Source organism: Coenobita brevimanus, chromosome 61 (assembly GCF_032717465.1).
Source record: "Coenobita brevimanus isolate Jiangsu-jjx chromosome 61, ASM3271746v2, whole genome shotgun sequence".
Taxonomy (NCBI): domain Eukaryota; kingdom Metazoa; phylum Arthropoda; class Malacostraca; order Decapoda; family Coenobitidae; genus Coenobita; species Coenobita brevimanus.
Genome location: NC_137014.1, coordinates 35,408,273 through 35,429,823, shown reverse-complemented (window position 1 = coordinate 35,429,823; position 21,551 = coordinate 35,408,273). Strand labels below are relative to the sequence as shown.

Below are 21,551 nucleotides of genomic sequence, written 5' to 3'. Positions count from 1 at the left end.
TTTCAAAATTGTAACACACCATAACACGGAAAAAAAAAAAAAAAAAAAAAAAACTAACCATTGCTATCGCCTGGAGTTTTGGCCTTCTGGTGTGATGGTCGCCAGGTATGGACACAGCTTTCCTCAGCCAGGCTGTACATGAGGTCTGGGTCACACGGACTGAATTCCACACGAAACACCCTTGATGTGTGACCACCATAATTTATTATTGGCTCTCCTGGAAAAACAAATGAAAATAGGCGTGAGTCACAATGACCTAATGGTTACAGTTATGTTATATATGGGGAGGCGGTGGCTCAATCGGTAGAGAGGTGGCCTGCAGTCCCACCGGACCCAGGTTCGAATCCCGGCTGGGGCAGGGAACAGTTTAAGGATTAGAATTTCATTAAATCAGGCTTTACTGATCTACCAGAAGACCCGCCGACATGTCGTAAAAATACCCCCGCTAATACCAATACACCAGTCCTGTATGAGACAGCCCTAGCATGTATTCAATATGGACGGTGGATGTTAGCGTGGAAGTGGTGACATGTAGAGGTGTATGGTATGTAGGAGGACTGCTGGGCCGTGATAGCAGGCTGTGAAGCCTATGCCCAGAGTCGGACACATACACACACAAAAAAAAATGTTACTATGTTTCCACAATTATGTTGCTATATTCAATTCAACAATATTATAACAAATAACATGAATTTACAATAACATGAGTTTTTTACAATTATATAAATAGCTATGTAACATTCATTCATTCATTGCCAGACGCCATGTATCCCAGACGGGGTGGCCAAGGGCTTAGAGTTAATTGTTTTACAGGGAGGGGCACTAATTCCCCACCAACCCCACTTGACACGTAGGGATGCCAACAGCATCTGGTGTTCCCAGGCAGTCACCCATCCAAGTACTAACCAGACCCAAAGTTGCTATGTAACATATTTCTGTATAATTATGCAAATTGTAATAGCAAACAGGTCATAGGTATAGCAGTTTGGCACGACCAAGCAATGCATAGGCATTAATATGTCATATGTAATAGTTACAGATATGTAATACAGTCATCCCTGTACTACCTGGACGCCCACTTTCCGGACACCCCATTTACTGGACATTGTGGGCCTGGACATTTGGAACTCAAAAATGGCCAAAACAAGAAAAGAATCCCTGGGGGTAGGGAGGGTTTTCAAGAATACTCCCCCAGTATCCCTGCTTGTCGTACAAGGTGACTAAAAGGGTTCGCAGAGGGTTAGTGCCCCTCCCCGGAAAACAACTAACTAAAAAGACAAACAAGCAGCCTCGGACAAGGACTGACCAAAAGATGACGACCCAGGACCGGACAAAGGACATGGTAATTGGAACATGGAATGTAAGAGGTGCGAATGATGAGGTGAAAGAGAGAGAGTGTCCAGGTGCTTGAGGGTGCGAAAGTTGATGTATGTGGAGTAACTGGAACTAAATGGAGAGGTGAGAGTGTGCGAGAATGGGAGTATGGATGGGATACATGTGCAGGAGTAGGTGAGAATGAGAGAGCAAAAGAAGTGTGTATAGTTGTGAGTAAAAGATGGAAGAAGAACATAAGAGAGTATGGATCAGTTGGGTCAAGGATTGTGAGGGTAAGATTGAAAGTTGGAATACAAATGTGGGCGATTGTGTGCGTGTATGCGCCAACGCAAGATCCTGCAAGCAGAGTGAGAGAAGAGTTCTGGACAAATGTGGAAGTGTGCATGGAAAAGTTTGGAAGGAATGAGAGAGTGTTTTTGATCGGTGACATGAATGGTAAAGTAGGGAATGTGAAGGTGGATGGAATAGTTGGTGAGTGGGGTGTGCCTGCCAAGATAGATAAGAATGGTAGTGTGTTAATGGACATTTGTGCTGGGAGGGGGTTGGTGATAGCCGATACCCTCTTCAGGCATAAAATGATCCACAGGTATACATGGCGAGTGATGAGAAGGGTGGGTGATGAACTGAATGAAAGGAAGGCAATGATTGATTATGTGTGTGTGGATGAAAGGATGCGAAGATGTGTAATGGATGCAAGAGCTTACACAGGTTGGGGGAGTGGACTTTCTGACCACTACTTGGTGGTGGCCAGAATCAAGACCCAAATAAGATGGAGTAATAGAAGAAGGGAAGGATGGGAAGAAGGAGTAGTTGCAAGGAGAGTGGAAAGGTTACAAGAGGATGAGAAAAAGGCAGAATATAAGAGAGAAGTTGAAGAATGATTGGGCAAATATGAATTGGAGCAGATGGGGGACGTGGAAGGTGTGTGCAGGATATTCACAGGAGAAATATGTGCTGCATGTGATGTGGTGTGTGGAATGAAGAGAAGACAGAAGGGGGTACAAGGAACAGCGTGGTGGAATGAAGAGGTGAGACAGGCTGTGACACAAAAGAAGAAAGCATACAATGAATGGATGAGAAATAGGGGCATGGAAGACGTTGAGAGGCGGAAGAGAGAGTTATATGTAGAAAGAAAGAGAGAGGTGAAAAGATTAGTAAGAGAGAGTAAGAAGAGAATGGATGAGGAAATTGAAAGGAAATTCAGTGTAAAGTGGAGGGACTGTTAGAATATGTTCCAGAAAGAGGTGAAGAGAGTAAGACAGGGTGGAAGTGAAGTTAGCAGGGGAGTGAAAGATAAAAATGGTAGATTACTAGTGGAGAAGGGAGAAAAAGTGAGCAGATGGAGAGAACACTTTAAGGAATTGTTGAACATAGAGGATGGAAGTGATGCGAGTATAAGTGGCTGGGGAATGGCTGGGAGAAGGAGGGAGGTGAGAAGACAGGAAGAAATCAGCAGGACAGAAGTTGTGGAAGCAATGAAGAAAGTTAAATTGGGGAAAGCCCCAGGAATTGATGGAGTGTGTGGTGAAATGCTGAAGCATGGGGGAGAGATAGTAGTTGAATGGATGTGGAAGATGTGCAGATTGGCCTGGGAGGAAGGTAAAGTTCCGGAGGATTGGAAGTCAGGTATAATTATTCCCTTGTACAAAGGAAAAGGAGAAAAAGAAGTGTGTGGTAATCATAGGGGCATTTGTCTTCTTAGTATAATAGGAAAAGTGTATGGTATGATACTTATTGACAGAGTTATGGAAATAACAGGAATTAGTTGGAGAAGAATTGGGAGGCTTTAAGAAGGGAAGATGTTATGTGGATCAGATATTCATTCTTAGATCTTTAGTGGAAAAGTTTCTAGAGAAGGGAAAGAAGTTGTATGTGGCTTTCATGGATTTGGAGAAAGCATATGACAGGATGGATAGACAAGGATTGTGGAAAGTATTAAGAATATATGGTGTAGATGGGAAGTTGTTGAATGCTGTGAAGAGTATGTATGATGGTGCTAAGGCTGCAGTGCGTGTGGATGGTGAACTGAGTGAATTTATCTCTTTGAAGGTTGGGTTGAAACAGGGATGTGTCATGTCTCCATGGTTGTTCAATCTGTACATGGATGGGGTAATAAAAAAGGTACAAGGTAGGGCAGTGGATGTTGGAGTGGCCCTGATGAGAGAGGGTAGTGTTTGGAAACTCCCTGTACTGTTGTTTGCAGATGATACTGTGTTGTTGAGTGAAGACGAAGAGGAGCTGCAAGGCTTAGTGGATGAGTTCGGGAGAGTGTGTAAGAAACGGAATCTAAAGGTGAATATAGGGAAGAGTAAAGTGATGGTCTTCGAGAGGGGTGAAGTCAGTGAATGTACTGCCAGGTTGGATGGTGAGGAATTGGAAAATGTGAGTACGTTTAAGTACTTGGGTAGTGCGATGAGTAAGGATGGAGGTTTGGAGGGTGAAGTGCTTGAAAGGGTACAGCAGGGAAGACAGGTTGGTGGTTCCTTGAAAGCAGTGATAAGAAACAGGGAAGTGAGCATGGAAGTGAAAAAGTTACTACATGACAGTATTGTGATACCAAGTCTAACGTATGGAAGTGAAGCTTGGACGTTGTTGGAAGGGCACAAGTCAAGAGTGAGAGCAGTGGATATGAGTTATTTGAGAGGAGCCTGTGGAGTCACATGGAGAGACAGGTTGACAAATGAGGATATAAAGGAGCATTGTGGTGTGGATGTGGATGTGATAGGAAGCGTTAGGAAGCATACAATGAGATGGTTTGGCCATGTGGAGAGGATGGAGGGTGAAAAACTGATGAAGAGAGTGTATGTGAGTGAGGTGGAGGGGGGGAGAGGGAGGGGGAGGCCAAGGATGAGATGGAGGGATGGGGTGGAGAGGTATATGAGAGAGGGGGGTGTGAGTTGGGAGCACGGCAGTGAAATGGAGGGGGACAGGGCAATGTAGAGGCGATTTGTTTGTGGCCACCCCGAACGGGATTGAGGCGTTTGGCAATAGATAGATAGAATTTGAAATTGCTGTGTGGCTCCGAACAGCTATTTACACCATGGCTCCTTCACCCCTTCCTTCCTCCCCCTACCCCCCTGTCAGAGTTGCCATTTGGTATTTTTCATTACCAAATGTGGTCCAATTTGGTAATGAAAATTTTGTTTGGTAATGAATCAGAATAATGCATTACCAAACAGATTTTTCACATGTATGAGGATACACAGGATGGAGATGGTGGATTGTTTGCTCTCTCTGATTAATCTGCTAGCCTACAGAGCAAGAAAATAATCAACATGCTGTTAATTATAAGGAGAGTGATTACATGTATTTTTTCATGTATATATAATTAGTGAAGAATAAATGGTAGCTTTACGAATTTGGTAATGAAAAGTTAAATTTGGTAATGAAATTTGAGGAGTTTGGTAATGTGGCCAAGTTGCGTTCTGGCAACCCTGCTTCCCCCTCACCGACAGTTACTGTCTAACTTCGATCACGAGTAGATGCTTAATGCAGTGGATGCCACACGTGCTCGTCTTTTGTGAATAAACAGTGAATAAACTGCAATACCTCCCCACTAGACCACACGGGAATTTACAGTGTTGTTTAGTGTTAAGAAATTAGAATTTACAGTGCAAAGAATTAATTGTGGAGTCCGAACTGCCGGTTGAAACTGGCATGGTGCAATTAATAGAATGTGCAGTGTTAAACAATTATAACTCACAGTGCAAAGAATTACTGTATGCACAGCACAACAATGGATTACTGTACATCCTTCAAGAGTATTTTCACCACTGCCAAAACCTTAGAGAAGGCAGCCACAGATGTGCTGCAAGCACTATGGCTGAGGTTCAGTCACTTCTAATTCCTCATTCTTTGGTTCCTTTTCATTTATTTCATGCTTTACGTCCATTATTACTGTGAATAGGGTCTTAAATAGGTTTAAATAGGAGCTATGCATGTCTGGTAGGGAGTTATTTATATGGCTTTCAAAGTTAGGCTGGGTTAGGGTCCTTAAGTACAAGTCCAGGAGGCTGGGGCCTACTATCCGGATGGAACCACTTTCTGGACATGCCTTTGGCTCTATTACGTCGGACAGTAGAGGGATTACTGTAATTACAGGCACTAGAATACATCTCATATCACAATGTGCAGTATGTAGTGTCTCCTGGTGACACAGAGCTTCTCACTAGGAATGTCAATCCACAGGATGTATGTCAACAATCCTGTTGCCCCAGACCATCAAGAATGTCATGACAATGTATCTCAATCTCTTTTAGATCACACAATATAAGAATTTCATGATATGAGCAGTTTAACCAACTTGAGCCAGTTACCTGATCTCATGGAAACTACCCATGGAAATCTACCAGACACTACATCACCACTGAGCCATATATGAGGCATCTAGAACCAAAGGGGCATCGGCGCCAAAATGTACTTCTGAGTTATGACACTTTAAAGTTATGTTTATGGCAACGTCATAACCAGAAGGCAATAAACAAACCTTTTATACATCAAAATGATCATCAGCAAAAAAAACAAAACAATAATAACCGTATCCACAAAATATGCAGTAAACCAAACCCCCAATTTATAAGTGGGCATAATAACATATTGTAGGGATTTAAATACACAGCAGAAAAAACATCAACGAATGTATTAATGTACAAAACTTTATTAACTGAAGATTCCAGTTCACTTAATATTAATAAACGAATAATTATTACTGTAATTTCACGTTTTTGACAACTAAAACTAAAATCAATGCAGTTATTATTTTTCCTCTACAATAATAGATTGAAATAATAACACTAAAAAAAAAAAAAGTAGTGTAGTGCTTAAGTAAACTGAGAAGGGGCAGTGGGGGGTTAAATGGTGGGGTCATCATCTAGAAGATCGACATCCAACTCTGCCTCCTCGGTGCCATGCCCCCTCCCGCTGTCTCCCCTCACCACTCTCTTATCCTCTTCCTTTCTACCTTTTTCCACTTCTCCACACACTTCTGACGCTTATGAGAGGTTATAGACATCACCTCCTCACTGTAACTATGTGATGAACTCATCTTGTCACCCCCCCTTCAACCCCAATAACAACAGATCATCTTGTCGCCAATAATCTACGATAAATGGGGTAAAAATCCAATATGTAATAATTATACACCTCAGTGAACACGGGAGGGAAGCCTCACTGGCACACCGGTTGGGCCACACGCTTGCTGATTGGCTGCTCTGAGGTAGTGGCAGAGAGCGAGAATGCTGATTGGTTTGGGCTGTGTGGCTTAGATGCCTGCCTGCTCTGATTTGCTCGCCCGGCAGCATGGACAAAACCACGTGACTTTGAGCCCTTCTATCACTGTCCAGAAGGCCGAATCTTGTATGGCAACCAGTGCTGTCACTGAGAAGAGGGTTAAGCCTGTTGTCTCCCTTACCTAACTCAAAACCAGTATATTGGCAGGGATGCCCCTGTGGCTCTAGACGCCGCATATATTCTCAGATTTCGGAGGGCATAGTCAAAGAGCCCAAGAGAACGATCAAAGACAGAAGCCTGGAGATGGGTTAGTCAGGAAATTTGCCATTACACTACATTATGCTGTCCATATACAGTAGCTGTGTACAATCAACTCCGTAACCCAAGGATGCCTATAACTCACCTCATCAACGATACAAGATAGAGAGGCCAGTGAGACAGAGCAGCACCTACCCCACAACAAGCTATCCAACACCTCACAACTTTTTCGACACTGGTGTTCACATATCAACCTGGCTACCTACATAACTCCCTACTTTATCCTATCTACACTGGTGGCAGACAATTAATCTATGATACATCTACAAATCTCTCTCTATCCAATTAACACATTGGCTACATCTATCAACACTAATTGGCATAATGAATGTTCATTAACACCAGTTTGTTCACTTATCTGACGACTATTCCTATTATACGACACTCATTAATCACGACTTGTATAAGGCTTATGCAGGGCTAACAAGTGACACTTGTTAATTTAGACACTAAGTGCATGAAGGAGGAGGGGGTCAATCAGGTGGTAAAACATTATGACATCCCAAAATATGTACTTACCTCTTTATACTGACCATTTCTATCATTCAGGGGGGTATGAGTGAGGGTGAGAGGTTAGTTGTGGAGTGGATGTGTAGAGGTTGCACTAAAATAACTGGATAAAATTCAGAACAAAGCTATGAGAATAATTAATGACCCAGCAATTATAAATTAACTACCCCCAAACAAATATGACGGAAAGTTGCCTCCCTTGCATTATTTTACAGATATTTTGATGGTAAATACAGTACTTGTATGAAATTGCATCCACTGTGCCACTTCTCCATGCCTTCCCCCATGCTACACAGGCATCTGGTAGTGCTCATGACTCGACTGTCACACTGCCATACTGTAGAACTTCTGTCTATCAAATTCATATACAGTAATCCCTCCACTTTCCAATGTAATAGAGCCAAAAGCATGTCCGGAAAGTGGTCCCGTCTGGAAAGTGGGCCCCAGCCTCCTGGACTTGTACTTATGGACCCTAACCTACCCTGACTCAGAAAAACACCTATGCAACTCCCTACTGGACATGCATAGCACCTATTTAAGACCCAAATCACACCAATGAGGGACATAAAAGACAGAAAAAAAATGCAAAAGAACCAGAGAATGAGGTTTTAGAGGTGAGTTTATACAATATTAAACATTCTGGGTACTTACAACAAGTCCTTGGCTCCTGGACTGGTTTCAATGCCAGTTTGCACTCCACAGTTTATCCTTTGCACTCTAAATTCTAACTTCTTAACAATGCACAACACTGTAAATTCCTGTGTGGTCTAATGGCGAGGTATTGCAGTTTATTCACTATTTATTCACAAAAAATGAGCACAGGTGGCTTCCATTATGATAAGCATCTGCTCTCGATCGGAGTTAGGCTGTGACTGTTGATGATGGGGTAACAGAGTTGCCAGATCGCAACGGCCACATTACCAAACTCCTCAATTTTCATTACCAAATTTAACTTTTCATTACCAAATTCGTAAAGCTAGCATTTATTCTTCACTAATTATATATACAAGTGGAATTTCATGTAATCACTCTTCTCATAATGAACAGCATCTTGATTATTTTCACGCTATATAGGCTAGCAGATTAATCAGAGAGAGCAAACAATCCACCATCTCCATCCTGTGCATCCTCACACATTGGTATTGCATTATTCTGATTCATTACCAAATGAATTTTTCATTACCACATTGGCCCACATTTGGTAATGAAAAATACCAAATGGCAACCCTGACAGGGGAGGGGGGAGGAAGGAAGGAAGGAGTGAAGGGTCCATGGTGTAACAGCCGTTCGGCGCCCCGCGGCAATTACAAATTACAGATGGGGAAAAAAATTGGATTTTGGGGGGGGGATTTTTTTTTTTTTTTTTGGGGTGGTGGTGGTGAGGGGGGGCAGTTTTGGGTTCCGAAGGTCCAGGCCCACAATGTCCGGTAAGTGGGGTGTCCAGAAAGTACAGGGATTACTGTATTCCCAGAACTGCTTCTCTTTGGAACTTGCTTCCCCAGATTAGTTTCCCCTCAAACTTCAAACTACAGCAGTTCAAGTTCAATTGTTTGATTTTTTAGTGAACCAAGGACCCCTGTAATCTGGTGTATGGATTTTTTTTAAAATTTGTTTTTTACTTCCACTGTTCATTTTGTAGCTAGAAAAAAAAAAAAAAAAAAAAAAAAAAATCCCCCCCCCCAGCTGCAAGATTCCTAATATGACCTGGCAAGCTGATGTGCCCACATCCCCTTCTGGACACATCGAGCTCCATTAACTGTACATGCCAGCAAAAGGACAAGCAGCATAAGCCCCCTTTGTTTTGGCAGGGTTCATCAATGGCACGTACGTGTTGTAGGGAACTGTGGACAGCTTAAAAAATTTGATTTCCATGCACACTGCCAGTTGACACTGTCAAAAATGGATACTATTTTAATTCAGTCAGATTTTTTGCTTTGTCAGATAATGGCATATGTCTGGTAATGCACTATCGGATAATAGGAGCTGCCGCATTATGCTCAAAACAAGGCACAGATACTGCATGCTGCCAGAATTTTTAATTTCCACTTTCATTTTGCAGGCAATGTAGAATGCTCATACACAGGTGATTTTTTCATAACGATATTATGTATAAATTTTTCTCATTCATTTAAGGTGAGCCCCCTGCCTAATAATGAGGTCACAAAATACTTTGCGATGTTTGAATGTTTTGTGGTGCTGGCTATATATGTCAAGGGATGAAGATTTATCATTTTTACACACATGTACGAATATTTCTTGATTTATGCTTTTATTCAAATACTCCCAGTGGTCAACAGCAAGGGTTAAAAAAAAGAAAAAAAAAAAAAAAAAAAAAAATCATCAAAGAAGCTGCAGTTCCCATGGACAGACATCGCAGGGGCAATGGAACACAAATCAACAAAGAATCTATGATTCGTCTCTCAACTCATATGCATCTGAGATGCAATTCCATCCATCCATCATCTCATCCTATGTTGCCCCATAAGGAGCATAGGAGCCTGGGGCTAGGCAGGTTGGTCCTGACACTTAAGATGAGAGTAACCAGCCTCACTCATCCCTGAGTGGCATTACATGAGCAATAAACTGCAACCATCCCTTGGACAGAAACCTGTACAAGCTCAATCTGACTGAAGCACCTTTAACCAACAGGCACCATAATACAGCAAAAGTCCTATTATTCGGCAGCTGATTGTTCGGTAGATCCGACATTTCGGCAGTTTTGAGAAACAGTCCCATTTATGAAAATCACTGATTGTTCGGCAGATGTCCGGAATCATCTCGGCAGTCTAGGAAGTGTTATCTGTGACTTGTAGGCCTAATGTTTCATTACACTTCTGTATGTTCACTCATTACTATATTTTTATTCAGATTCAGGTATAGTACTGTATTGATTACAATATTGCACAGTATCATACGCTACAGTAACCACCCCCACCAAATTAACGAGGGTTACGTTCCAAGCCCCCACGCTAATTCTTGAAATTCTTTCATTCTTGATGCCTTCCTGAAAATGGCGCTTACTGGTAATTGAGTAGCTCATGAACCACTGACACTGTAATGCATTACCCATAAATAAATGTTGCTTGTTAAATCAGTTTCCCCATTGTTTTTAGCTGTACGGCTGTGACAGCTCTAGTATTTTTATTCTTCAGCATAATGGTGGAAGGGACTGTCCTGTTTAAGTGAACCTAACCTAACCGAGTTTAACTGTACCTAATAATTTAACCAAACCTAATCTAACCTAAAGTCAGAAAAATACTTAAAAATAAACTGGAGGAATATGAATTGCTAAGGTCTCTCTGATGAAAGTTAAAAGTACATTTAGTGCTCATTCTTTTGTTTGTTTTTGTGCTTAACGTGAAAGAGAACATTGATGCAAACAGTAATATATCCCATTAACCCCTTAATAACCTCCGGCACTGAACAACCTTTTACAGTACCGATGTCAGTGATGTTAAGTTAGTGAGAGCTATAAAGAAAATTGAACAATTATGGGGAGGGAACGAAGGTCACTGGTATGTTTACATGACTACGCTACGATTCCAAGCAGTTAGGCGGTCGGTTAATCTCAGATGTTTTCGCCCATTTGGTAAATACACCATAACTTTATCAATCTTTTCATGACTCATAGCGAATCATAGCATGGGTTTAGGAAGCTAAATAACACATTGCTAGGTGAGCCAGACGATTATCTTCCCATCTTTAAGAAAAATAAATTGATTTCAGAAGAATGGAAGAACGTACTCACAGAGGGATTTAATTTCTTCCATTTTCTTATAAGATGTGAAGATAATTGTCTGGCGCACCTAGAAATGTGTTATTTAGCTTCCTAAACCCATGCTATGATTCGCTATGATTGACTGGAGAATTGATAAAGTTACGGTGCATTTACCAAATGGGCGAAAACATCTGAGATTAACTGACCCCCTGACTGCTTGGAATCGTAGTGTAGAGTTGTGTAAACATACCAGTGACCTTCATTCCATTCCCATAATTGTTAACAGTTTTTCCATAGCTCACTAAATCGACATCGGTACTCTAAAGGATTGTTCAATGTCGTAGGTTATTAAGGGGTTCATGGAATACATGACTGTTTCCATCAGTACTCTCCTTTCACATGTAAACAAAAAAACGAACAAAAGAGTGAGTGCTAAATGTAAGTTATAACTTTCATCAGAAAGACCATGAGTTCACCAATACAAGTGATGTACTGAGCTGGTAGGTAATATTCCGTATCATTTCGGCCATCCAGGAAGTGTTATCTGACTTGTAGGCCTACTGTGCCATTACCCTTGTATATGTTCTCTAATTTATATATATATATATATATATATATATTTCAGATTCAGGTATAGTACTGTATTGATTGCAGTATTGTACAGTATACAATACTCTCTCCAAACACAGTTGTAATACCGTACCATAAGTAGAGATGACAATGTTCACCAATATATTTAAGGTACTGAGTGGGTAGGTTTTTGATCATTCGGCATATCTAATTTCTCGGCATCATCCTGGTCCCATAGATGCCGAATAATGGGACTTGTACTGTAGTTAATATATATCTAAAGTATTATTATTCCGAGATAACATGTGCAAAACTGCTTATACTGTATTTCACAAATACCAGCCATTATAACCATTGCTAGAATCCGTTATGTATAGAGGTCTGGTTAGTACTTGGATGGGTGACCGCCTGGGAACACCAGATGCTGTTGGCATCCCTACGTGTCAAGTGGGGTTGGTGGAGGATTAGTGCCCCTCCCTGTAAAAAATTAACTCTAAGCCCTTGACCACCCCGTTTGGGATACATGGCGTCTGGCAATGGATGGATGGACTAAGGAGCTATATTAGTATTTGTCTTTATATGAACTGACACAATCGTAAAGTCAGGGATATTGCTGTCAAGCTAAATTAACGGATTTGTCTGTTGTACAAAGGTGGAGAATGCAGTCTTGGCTCCAGAGCCCCAAGGTGCCTGGTGTACGAGTGTTTGTCAACGGACTATGTCAACATTAAATATGACACACTTTATATGTGCCATGGTTGACTGCAAATTGGACTCAAGAAAGAAGATAACCAGAAAGAAGGGTGTGAGGGATGTCAGAGGCTGAGCCAAGTCCCCATCTGCCAAGAAAGATCAAGTAAGAAAAGAATGGGGAACATCTGAGAGAACATCTGGATGTGTTTTGATTTGTAGTGCAGGTAACACAGGCAGTGACTACCTGGTGACACAATGCTTTTTTTCTTTTAATACCTTTGATGGTGACCACTTTGGGTATTTGAATAAAAGTATAAATCAAGAAATATTCGTACATAGGTGCAAAACCGATAACTCTTCATCCCTTAACCCGCTGCATCCAGGCAGATTTTTCACCAATGACCCCCCAATCCTGGCAGATTTTTGAAATTTTTTTTTTTGGCTAAAACCTCTGCTTTTTACAAGAAACACTGGAAAATACACCCCCCAAAAGTGCTCACCTGAGCTTAGAAATGGGCTATACAGGTGACCCTTTCAACACCTGGTACAGTGTTCTCTGGAGCCATGCTGCAGCTGTCAAGTTTTCTACGGTAGCAGTAACTATTGCAAACCACTCAGAATAGGTTGATATTTGTACATTTGATATGAATTTTATACATAGTGCAAGAACATACTGGTTTTCACACAATAATATAGGCGACAGAAGCACTGTTTCACTCACTAAACACATCAACATACCACACCTTCCTTGGCGACATTACCCCCTCATCACTTCTGCTCATTTCTTCCTCCGGTGCCACGTCATCTTTGTTCTCCACATCATCGACTGAGGAATCACTCTTGCCTGTGAAGGCATCAAGGGTGGCCTGAATTTCGTCGTTGGAGAGACCGGTCTTTACTGCCCAGGTCACTGCTAACAGGTGAGTTGCAGAGCAGATGGTGCAGGGGGGGGACACACTGGTCGGGGAGTGTCCCCGCCTGGCGGCGGGCAGAGGAAGGTGTCCCGTGTATGTGTATCAAAAATCACCCATGAAGTTTGAAAAACGTGCAAATGACGGACCTCGCAATTGAAAAATGTATGGATACGTTGACGGGACTCAGCGCGACAAGACGTTTTGACGTATCCACACATTAACGGGACGCGGCGGGCTAATGTATTTACAGCCAATGCCACAAAACATTCGACTAACCTCACAAAGTATTCTGTGACCTCATTATTAGTCAAAGGCCCACTTTAAATGAATGAGAAAAATATGTACATATCATTATGAAAAAAACACCTGTTTGTGGGCATTCTGCATTGTCTGCAAAATAAAATTGGAAATTAAAAATTCTGGCAGTATCTAGTATCTGTGCCTTACTGTGAATGTTCCCTCTGAGAGATTACCGGTGCTGTATATGACACATCAATTAGAAATAATGTACCATGTGTGAACTGGAAAAACATGAAGTCAAAACAGCAAATTACAAAAAGTTTTTGTTAATAGTTGCCTTTCATATTCTGTTCTTTACTATTACATCCTCAGTAAATCACAGAAAAATGCCAGTAATAGTTGACTTGCCTCTTAACAAGGTGATATGCCAGTTCTCCTAATCTACAGTAGCTATGAAATATTTGGAAGAACTTCATATTCTTTAACATGTCCCTTGCATATAATGGAGGCTGCTGATACATACTGTCAGTACATTTTATGGAAAGACTGTATCCAACAGTAAAGACACTTAATAAACTTACACAGTACACTGCTAACCTTTGGCTGTGTCCCAGATCTGTATGGTGTGGTCGTAGGAGGCTGATGCAAGGATGGGAGGGCTGTGGGGTGACCAGGCCAGCCACACCACACGCGACTCATGCCCACACAACTCGCCCCCTGCCTGGGTCACTACCTGACCAACATCATCACCTACCAATGGACATGATTTTCATCATCATCTTCATCAACCTCATCATCATCATCCTGACCTCTATTACCGACCTAGGAACAAGGTGTGGTAGGTGTCTAGAAAACAAGGAAAGAGAAAACTGTACAGCATGCAACAGACAACACTTTACAAGGTATCCGACCTAAGGCTCTAAAAATTAACAGCTAACCTATTAAGCTAGGACACTAATCCCTCTCAAAGCAGACTTGACACACACAGCCCAGTGTTCTTTCCACTGCCTGAAATGGTTTTCAGTCAGTTTTCGGTATTCCCTCCAGGTGATTCGTCACATTTGTCATGATCTCTTCTCTAGTCTCAAACTGTAATCCCTTCAGCGAAGTTTCGAGTTTGGGGAAAACCTAAAGTCACACTGAGCCATGTTTGGTGAGTAGGGAGCCTGCCGGACCGGCGGGATGTTGTGGTTGGCCAAAAATTCCTGAATCTGTTGAGAAGGATCAACAGGGACGATGTCATGGTGCAGCTTCCAACTTGCCGCTTTCCAAAGGTATGGTCTCTTCCGCCAAACTGCATCACAAAGACAACGGATAATGTAGAGGTGGTACTGTTTGTTGACAGTCTGGCCTTCTGGTGTGCATCTGTGATGCACAACACCACGGTAGTGAAAAAACTGTCAACCTGTGAGTGCATTTCACTTAGCTGTGGACCTGTTGTGCTTTATTGGGGGGCCAAGGCAACCCCACATGCTTACACTGGGACAACTATGCTCTTGTTTCTGGGTCGTACCTGTACGTCCAAGTCTCATCTCCAGTGATAGCAGTCTACAGAAAATCTGGATCGCAATTTGCACACTCCAACATGTCTTGAGCAACATTCATCCAAGAGAAGAGATCATGATGAATGCAACAAAGCACCTGATGGAGATACCAAAAACTGACTTTGAAAAATGTTTCAGACAGTGGAAAGAACACTGGGCTGTGTGTGTTAAGTCAGAATGGGCCTACTTTGAGAGGGATTAATGTCCTAGCTAAACAGGGGAGCTATTTATCTTTTTAGACCCTAAAGTTAGACTCCTTCTGAATAGACCCCCCCCCCCTTTTTTTTTTTTTTTTTTTTTTTTGGCTAAAAGTAGTCAAAATGGAGAAATGAGAATTTTTGGCCAAGTTAAAATGGAGAGAGTACAGATATTTATCTTGCAAATGAAATAAATGAAAAAACTGATGGCAGGTGGTGGTGACCAACATCCACTCACATGATATACTGTAGCACTGCCTACTTCTTCCTTCACCTTTACCATTATTTTTCTGTCTGTCCTCTTCTCTTCCTATATCTCTCATCTTCCCTATCAGTTTATATTACTTTCCTTTCCAGGCGTGACAAATCTAGTGGTTTCCTGTACACCAGAAAATCATCTACAACACTAGATGGTGACTATATAACCAATCCATGAGTGTTTCCTATGCATCAGCAGGTGTGTTGGTGGAGGGTTAGTGCTCCTCCCCATCAAACAACTAATTCAAAGACATCAGTCACCTCTCATGGGATTATGGCATCAGGCTATACATGTAAATACCTAGTATACATTTATCAAATTTATTTCACCTCCGAAAAAAATTCACTATCCTGTACTCAAATCACTTTATTTTGACCTAAAATTGTCATCTCCCCATCTTGACTGCTGAGCGGTAACAGGAGATGCACACTAGAAATTATGCTAGTAACAAAGTAGTGCTATGGAAAGATGTAGAACATAGTAAAATCAGCTCGCCTGTAACACAACTAACTGGACAACATCAGGGACAGCGTTATGGAAATCCAACTCATGGGAGATACAAAACCTTTGGGAAAAACAGCTTATGGCTGACACCCTCCCCAATCACCCCTGGCGATGTCCCAAACCTTCCCTAACCACCTCGAACTTGACTTAAATGTACCATACCAAACAATGATAAATAGAATCGAAAACAATCTATAAAGTTATTCTAGAAAGAGGTGTGAAAATGTCGAAGTGAAAGTGGAAGAAATGTGATGATGTGAAGGATGTAGGTGGTATTTTATTAACACATGGGGATGAAGTAAGGGCCAGATGGAAAGAATATTTTGAGAGTCTGATGAATGGGAATAGAGACAGCAGAGTGGCTGTAAACATGACTGGTTTGGGGGATGAGCAGAGAAGGAATGCAGTGCCAGGAGACGTGACACTCGCACAGGTGAAGAATGTTGTGAAGCAGCTGAAAAATGGGAAACCAGCTGGGGTTGATGAAGTGTATGCAGAGATGCTTAAGCGTAGAGGAAAGAGTGGAATGAAGTGCTTGTTGGGGATAAGTAAAAAGGCATGGATGAGTGAAACTGTGCCTGCAGAGTGGATGAAGGCTGTGATTGTATCCCTGTACAAAAATAAAGGTAAGCGAAGTGAGTGCAAGAATTATCATAAGTTTACTGAGTGTGCTAGGGAAGATATATGAAAGAATTATTATACAGAAAGTAAGAGAGAGATCAGAATTCCTAGTGAGTGATTAACAGGGTGGCTTTAGGAGTGGCAGAGGATGTGTGGATCAAATATCTACACTGAGACAGAAAGCTGAGAAGGCTTGTGAGAAGGACCATAAAGTGTTTATAGCATTCATGGATCTGGAAAAAGCTTATGACAAAGTAGAGAGAGAGAGATTGTGGAAAGTTCTGCGCATAAATGGTGTTGATGGTAAGCTGCTAGGTGCTCTCAAGAGTTTCTATGATGGTAGCGAAGCATGTTTAAGGGTTAATGAGCAACTAAGTGAATGGTTCATGATTGGTGCGGGCGTGCAACAAGGCTGTGTGATGTCCCCATGGTTGTTAAATATATATATGGATGGGGTGATGAGAGACGTAAAAACACGAGTAGTAGAGAGAGGGACGGCATTGGGAATGAATGGTGATGGATGGAATATCCCAAATTTGTTGTATGCTGATGATGCAGTACTGCTTACAAGTACTGCACAAGAACTTGGTGGGCTATCGCAGAGTTTTGCTGATGTCTATAAGCGTTGTGCCTCGAGAGTAAATGTAGAAAAGAGTAAAGTGATGGTTATTGAGAGAGAAGGTGACTCCCAGTGTTATGTTACAGTGAATGGAAAGAGACTGGAATTGCTGAGAGAGTTCAAATACCTGGGTACAGTGATAGAAAAGAGAAGAAAATGTGCAAAAGCAGATGAAAGTAGAGTGACACAAGGAAGAAAAGTACTTTGTGCAATGAAGGCCTTAATAAGAAACAGAGGCTTGAGTGTTGCAGCTGCATGAGATTTACATGAGGGAGTATGGTGTGGCATGAAAATGTGAAGTCAAGAGTAAGAGCAGTGGAGATGGGACTGCTGAGGAATGTATGTGGAGCACAGACGGTGGGTAGGATACGAAATAATGTGATTCGTGAAAGATGTGGAATGAGGAAGTTGGTGGACACCAAAATCAAAGACAGTGTACTGAGATGGTATGGTCACGTGGAGATAATGGATAACAATAGAGTGGTGAAAAAGGTATATCTAAGCAAATTTGAGGGGTGAGGAGGTGAGGTACGCCAAGGAGAAGGTGAAGTGATATGGTGGATGAGTGTGGGGGGAAGAGAGGTTTGGAAGTTGGTAAGGCTAGGGAATTGACAAAGAGATCCAGCTGGCTGGATGAATGTTGTATGAAGATGATCAGGGATTTGGCACCCCTTTTTAATGTGGCAGCGTCTGGACTGACTCAATTGGATAAGTTATGTGAAGTTACAGAACGTGGTGAATGTTTCTGGCGTATCTGATAGAGCCATGATTCCGGAGGTTTGAATGATGAATGAATGGAAGCGTGGCCTATTGGACTGGGCAAATTTGGGCTAGCTGGACATTGTTACTCCTCACCCTGCCCTTGGGTAGGAAAGGAGGTCTGGATGATGATGATGATGATGAACTAACTGTAACTAGAGAGGCAGAATGGTTTGATGTGAGGGGGTTTCCGAGGCTGGTAGATACATCTACAATCCCCTGGCATGCCCATCTTGTCATGCCTCCTAACTGTTAAAGCTGCTGCTGTCATTCTACCTCCAACAAATATTCCTCAAAGCCATATTGCAGACTCAATGACACTGCATCATCATCAACATCCTTAGCTAGCTCATGAAGTCCTGCTGGAGGGTTAAGCTGGACAAGCCAGTGAGTGACTAGTTAGTTTACATGTTTATTTTCTCTGAGCAAATCCTTACAGTAATGCACAGCTCTATCTATGTTTGAAAGCACTTCAGCTCTCTTCTCTAATGATGTCTCATGAAGCAAAACCTGTTCTTTGAGGGTTTCATCAGCAGAGATGCTTGTGATCAAGGCACCTAAACTGTGACTCTTCATTTTCACTTTCCCTCACGGGTGATGGCTGTACATTCTCAAAGCTGTGTTTTGATGCAAATCTTTCCATCACAACCATCTCTGCCTCTGCCTTGTTAGTCACCTCCAAGATCTGTGTGGTCACTGACGCCCCACCTGGCAGCTTTCTTGCCGTGGCTACTGCCTCTTCAGTAGCTGCATGCAGGCACTGTACATCTGATGGTTGGAGGAATGCAGAGGTGGGAAACCAATGGTTGCTGGGCATGATTAATTGTAGCTCCACTGACCTCTCCCCACAACTCAAACAGGAACTCGAGAACTTTTTATTGCATTTTATTTATTTATTTTTTTAATGACTTTAGATTAATATCATTGTCAACAACACTCCCAACATTTTCAACTTTTCGACTTCATTACCCTCAACCTCATTATTTCCAACTCTGTTAGACGCTGTGGGAACTGGGTTAGGATCATCTATGTTTAAGTCTTGGCAATCGTCACAGCCAGTAAAGACATCCATGAGTTCTTCGAAGGGTAGTCAGTTTGAGCACAAAGATGATCATACGGCTTATGCTAGTAAAGCTTTACATCCTGGTCAATTGGCTGAATTAAGGTAGATGTTTGTGGAGACAGAAACATAATATGGACACAAGGGTGCTGATCTTTGAGGAAGGTAAGGTGTCCTGGTGAGCCGTATGCCAGAAGTATTTCACTGGGTGCTCCTCTCACTTCTTGCATGCCTCTGCCACAAAGTACCTGTCAACCTAGTTCAGGCAAACACCTGATGTCATCAATCCTTTCTTATGATTGTACCAATGAATGTTCAAGTCCTCCTTGTGTAAGTTGTTGAAACAACAAGACTACTCAGTGATGTGTATATATCACTTTTATGTGTTGAGGGCAAACATTACAGAGATACCTCAGCTCGTCTGCCATGCACTCCCTTTGCTTGGCACTGCTGCTTGGAAATATACACTGAACAGAGACGTAAGCCTTCTAGAAAAAATGCCATTTCATCAAGGTTATACACTGTACCTGGTGGCTTATGTACCCTCCTTCCTCAAAAAGTGGCTTCAAAATCCATGGGAATTCAGTTGCTATTTTCTTGTCCACACTTCCCAAGTCACTTGTGATGCATACCCATATCAAGCCCTGTCTCTTGAAAAGGCTAAACATCCACAGGATGCCTTAAATCTCTTGGATTCTTGATCAAGGTGATGTGCCACCACTATGTAGAAAGTCATCATCTGCTGCCAAACACAGTATGTGCTGAGTTGATGGGAACTCCTTCCCTCTCCTATCTTGCACCCTGCTATAAATAGTGCTGCATCAGACAGCTTTATTTTCCCATCTATTGCTGAGGTGCTGATGGCCTTGACAGCAACCAGAATCTTCTCTTAGTTATTGTAAATGGTTAAGATGATGGATATGTTGACACTGAAGTCCTTGGCAATGTTGCATATTTCCTTCCAAGCACCATTTCAGCTCACAATCTTGACATCCAGGCTCAGCAAGCTGTGTGTCTTTTTCCCTTAGTCTGGATGAGGCAAGATCACTGGGGAAGCTAAACTGGTGCTTACAACATGCTGTAACCTTGGGAAACAGTGCATGCTTTGAGAGCTGTAAGTGCTCTTCCCAGAACATGCAAGGGTGGCAGGGGTGACATCCCTGGTCAGCAGGTGTACAATGAGCTACTGAGCAGTCACGTGGCCCAACGTGCAGCAGATACGTCCAAGCAGTGGCATAAAACCAAATTTACTTCTGTTTAGGTCTTTGGTCCACATTGTGGTGGATACAACCACGCTGTGGTACCTCTTAGGACCTAACGAACTGCCCAACAGATTATAGACAATCAGCGTTACACAGAAGAGTGCATTGTAAGCAAGCTGTCTATACATTTTAGTTCTCTCAGAGAGGTATGGGAAATGTGCTACAAAATAGACCCCTGTCTATCTTCACCAAATTAAGGTGATCAAACTAAATCACACATTAAAATTCAGGTGATTCCTAATACTGTACTAAGAACAACTGATCATCACCACTTACCATTCAATACGGTGTCCAGGTAGAAGATGTATATCTTGTTCTCATTGGATGCTACAGCCAGTGTGTAGAGTGGAGTGTTCTGTGCTGAGGGTTGCCACAAGAGGTGCTGAATGGATTTCCTTATCACTGTCAGTCTCACTACCATTACCATGTCACTACACCGCACTATCACCACCTGCCTAACACCACAGACAAAAGTTACTGCAACAGCACAGCATTTCTAAAAAGAAGGTATACAGTGCTATAAACAATTATACCCTGTCTAAAGTAAAACCTCTATGTACTGAACTAACTGGGAGAAAAATCTAACAATATAGCCAAAGTTCATTAGGTAAAAGTACAAATATCCCTAGGTTCAATTGATCCTAAATACTTTTTAGTGGATGCATGGTTGGGGCTGAAGTTTCACCTAGCTGACTAAAACCAAACAACATTAGCCAGAATTAAATAAAAAGCCAACTAACTACAATAACCCACAGCAGTTTTCCTGCTGAATAAAAGTCTGTCTCTTACAAGTCAGACTAAAACCCTGAAGTTGTATCCAGTGTCTAGAAATGGCATTTCTCTATGCAGCCTACATTGTTGGGCTGAGTCAGAACAAAATCTTATCCAGTGTTTGGATAAGGGTTAATATGAACAATAAACTTACAGAATTATATCAACAAAGATCCTACTCATTCTCACCCATCAAGTGTACCAATAGCGATGAACTTGTAGTCTCGAGAGAAGGAGAACTCAGTGATGTCCTTAGGAATACTCATACCTTCAGCTTCAGGGACCAAGGAATGAAGCCGAATTGGATCTGTAGGAGGTATTTTCTGCTGGGTTATCTTTCTCAAGTTCATATGATACAATCTCAGCTGGATAAAATCATCTCATGTTACCTGGAAGAGGGTACCACAGTTACCCTAATCATGAGGAGA

The 21,551-nt window shown here is 42.0% G+C and overlaps 1 protein-coding gene across 1 annotated transcript in view; it reads right to left on the bottom strand.

Moving 5' to 3' along the window:
• Positions 1 to 21,551, bottom strand: part of LOC145403746 (gem-associated protein 5-like) — a 410,271-nt gene that overhangs the window by 167,474 nt on the left and 221,246 nt on the right. The window contains exons 12-17 of the mRNA XM_080275424.1: positions 21,313 to 21,430; positions 20,629 to 20,807; positions 18,588 to 18,798; positions 14,666 to 14,892; positions 14,125 to 14,277; positions 59 to 217 (exon numbers count right to left, since the gene is read on the bottom strand). Coding sequence (XP_080131550.1) covers positions 59 to 217; positions 14,125 to 14,277; positions 14,666 to 14,892; positions 18,588 to 18,798; positions 20,629 to 20,807; positions 21,313 to 21,430 — 1,047 coding nt within the window. The remainder of the gene's footprint in view (positions 1 to 58; positions 218 to 14,124; positions 14,278 to 14,665; positions 14,893 to 18,587; positions 18,799 to 20,628; positions 20,808 to 21,312; positions 21,431 to 21,551) is intronic.